At 56.6% G+C, this 2855-nt stretch overlaps 1 protein-coding gene across 1 annotated transcript in view; it reads right to left on the reverse strand.

The window, feature by feature from the left end:
- UTS2B (urotensin 2B) overlaps positions 1–2855 on the reverse strand; it is an 8699-nt gene that overhangs the window by 3256 nt on the left and 2588 nt on the right. The window contains exons 2-3 of the mRNA XM_019503486.1: positions 2243–2344; positions 161–198 (exon numbers count right to left, since the gene is read on the reverse strand). Coding sequence (XP_019359031.1) covers positions 161–198; positions 2243–2344 — 140 coding nt within the window. The remainder of the gene's footprint in view (positions 1–160; positions 199–2242; positions 2345–2855) is intronic.

The following is a 2855-nucleotide window of genomic DNA, read 5'->3' on the forward strand; positions in this document are numbered from 1 at the left end:
TCGGAGCCTGGAAGGGGGTCGGGCACAGGGAGGTGGGTGGCTCAACACAGGAGCACCCCCTACTGGCCCGCCTCACGTAATGGAAACAGCGGAGGGATACGAATACCCAGCTGTGTTCCTGAGGTGGGATCTCTGCACCCGCCACACGTGCCTCTCTCACCTGCTGAAGCTCCTCATATTTCTTCGCCAGCTCCGAGTCTGGAAGGAATAACAAACGCCGTGTCAATGCCAGAACCCAAATTAGAAGCTTGAATTAGAAACCTAAATGAGGCCAATTTGCCACTTGCGGCCTCAAAATATAGGCTGCAGGAAGGCTATAATTCTCTGTGAAAACCTACAGAATCTGTCCTCCTTGTTGCACTGGAAAAGCAGCACAGCTGCTGCATTGCCTGCATAACTTCTACGTGGTACCCAATACAGGTCCAGATGGGCCGGGGTTGATGTGCTCATGACCTGGTGGACATTCGTACAGCCAACCACTCTGGTTTTGCTGATGTGACCTTCTGGCCCTGTAACATTGCTTCTCTCTGCTGGGAATGCATCACCCCTGTGGCCAAGTACTAGAAGGACTCGGCTGCGTCTGGCTCCAGCTACCCACTACCAAGGCTGTATACACAGACCCTAACACGGTCCTCAAAGGCCTGTCGGTGCCAGACTCCCCCTGGCTCCGAGCAGAAGCCAGGTGCCCATGCACCTTGCAGGAGTGGGCCTCAGTGCAGCCTTTATAAAGGAACAGGATGATGCTCTTAGAGGACCTGACTGCATTCACAAAGGGGAGCAACCTGCATGGCTCCCAGGCCCGGCTGAATGGGGCAACAGGAGGCTTAAACAGCAGCATTTGGGCAGGGCCTGATGGAAAAGACAGCACAGGCCGGTGCATGGCCCTACTCCCAGCTGTGCCGTGCACATTTGGTGTAGCCCTGGCCATGCCCTGCACACAGCTGTGCCTTGCTCTTCCCGTCCAGGGTGCCCTGAAAGCACACAGAGCTCCAGGGCTGAAGTGCATGAGCCACGAGCTCATCCCCATTGGGTGCCTTTCCCATCCTTCAGCATGTCCAGCACCTAGTGTCTCTCCACACCAGTTGCCTGACTGGTGTGAACTAGGAATAGCAAACTGAGAGGGTGGGGTGGGGGGGTGCTGGGGCATCAGGAACTAAGCTCCTGCTTTCATGGGAAACATTCCTCTGAAATGAATTCCTTTCTGCCCTGAAACCCACTGCAGTTAGGTGGAGTCCACCCACCTTCATTGGGCTGTGCACAGGCCTCAGAGAGAGAGCATTATTTCATGGATCTACCTGGGGATCAGTCCTTGTGTGCAGTGACAGGAGAAATGCTGGGTCTACACCTTGACACCTGCCCAAATCCCTGGCAAGGCCCTGAGTCCTTAGAGCAGCACTCTGCAGCCCAGTCCTGCTTTCCCGTGCCTCTGCCCTGGTCCAGCAGCTATGGAGGGAGGGAGTATTGCACCAGTCCAGGCTGGGGGTGACGGGCTGGGCAGCAGCTCTGCAGACAAGGACCTGGGGGGACGGGACAAGAAGCTGAACAGGAGCCAGCAGTGTGCCCTTGGTGCCAAGAAGGCGACCAGCATCCTGGGCTGCATTGGGAGGAGCGTTGCCAGCAGATTGAGGGCAGTGATTCTTCCCTCTATTCAGCACTGGGGAGGCCACCTCTGGAGTCCTGTGTCCAGTTGTGGGCCCCCCACTACAGCGCACAACCTCTCTGGGCTCCCAGCTCTTCGATCGTGCTACTCTTAACACACTGACCAGATGCTAAGCTATGGGCACAGAGCATGGGATGCAGCAAAGGGGTGGGGAGACAGCTGGCTCCCCCTTCCCACTGCCCCTGGGGCTGCTCTGGACTGGTCCAGGCCCCCGGCACAATGCAGAATCCTCCTTCCAGCAGCCACCAGGCTGCAGGGACCCCTCATTACTGCTCCTTATCAAGTGCCAGGGTGGTTGTACCAGATAGAAGGATAATGCAAACCCTTCTGGAGCTATTCAATGTAATGTTGAGCTGTGAAGATGGCTGGAAGTCAGATTTGCAAAAGAAAAGCAGCCCCAAAAAACTTGCAGGCCCCAGAAGAGCTGGTGCACGGCAGCAGGGTCCCAATCCGGGCCTGTCTAGGCTCACTTAGCAGGTGGTACCCAATAGCTCTTAAGGCCCAGGCCTATCATACACCAATACCCCAAGCTCCCTGGTGCTGGAAGGGGTACATCCTGCCCCCCTGCTCCCCACCACATACCAATATTGGTTGGGCGCCTCCAGGCAGGGTTTTTATCAAGGAGCAGAGTCAGCAGAGCATCTCGGTGACCGGCATCCTGTCTCTCTGGAAACACCTGGTTCTCTGAGACATATAAAAGATGACACTCAGGCCACGCTGCCAGGGACAATGAGACCCCAGCCCAAGTTCATACAATCACAGAATCACTGAGTCAGGAGGGACCTGGACAGATCATTGAGTCCGACCCCCCACCATGGGCAGGAAGGAGCACTGGGGGTGGAGGGGTCATAAGACCCCAGCCAGGTGCCTGTCCAGTCTCCTCTTGAAGATGTCCAGGGAAGGTGAGAGCACCACCTCTCTGGGAAGCCTGTTCCAGGCTCTGGCCACCCTTACCGTGAAGTCGTTCTTCCTAATATCTAACCTAAACTTCTCCTCCCTCAGCTTGTGGCCATTGCTCCTGGTGACTCCAAGGGGAGCCCTGGTGAACAGACTTCCCCTGAGTCCCTGCTGGTGGCCCCTGATAAGGCTGTAGGCAGCCACAAGATCCCCCCTCGGTCTGCTCTTGCGGAGACTGAAGAGATTCAGGTCCCTCAGCCTCTCCTCGTAGGGCTGGCCACGGAGGCCCCCAACCATA

This window comes from Gavialis gangeticus, unplaced genomic scaffold (assembly GCF_001723915.1).
Source record: "Gavialis gangeticus isolate Ggan-Ray unplaced genomic scaffold, GavGan_comp1, whole genome shotgun sequence".
NCBI classification, from domain to species: domain Eukaryota; kingdom Metazoa; phylum Chordata; order Crocodylia; family Gavialidae; genus Gavialis; species Gavialis gangeticus.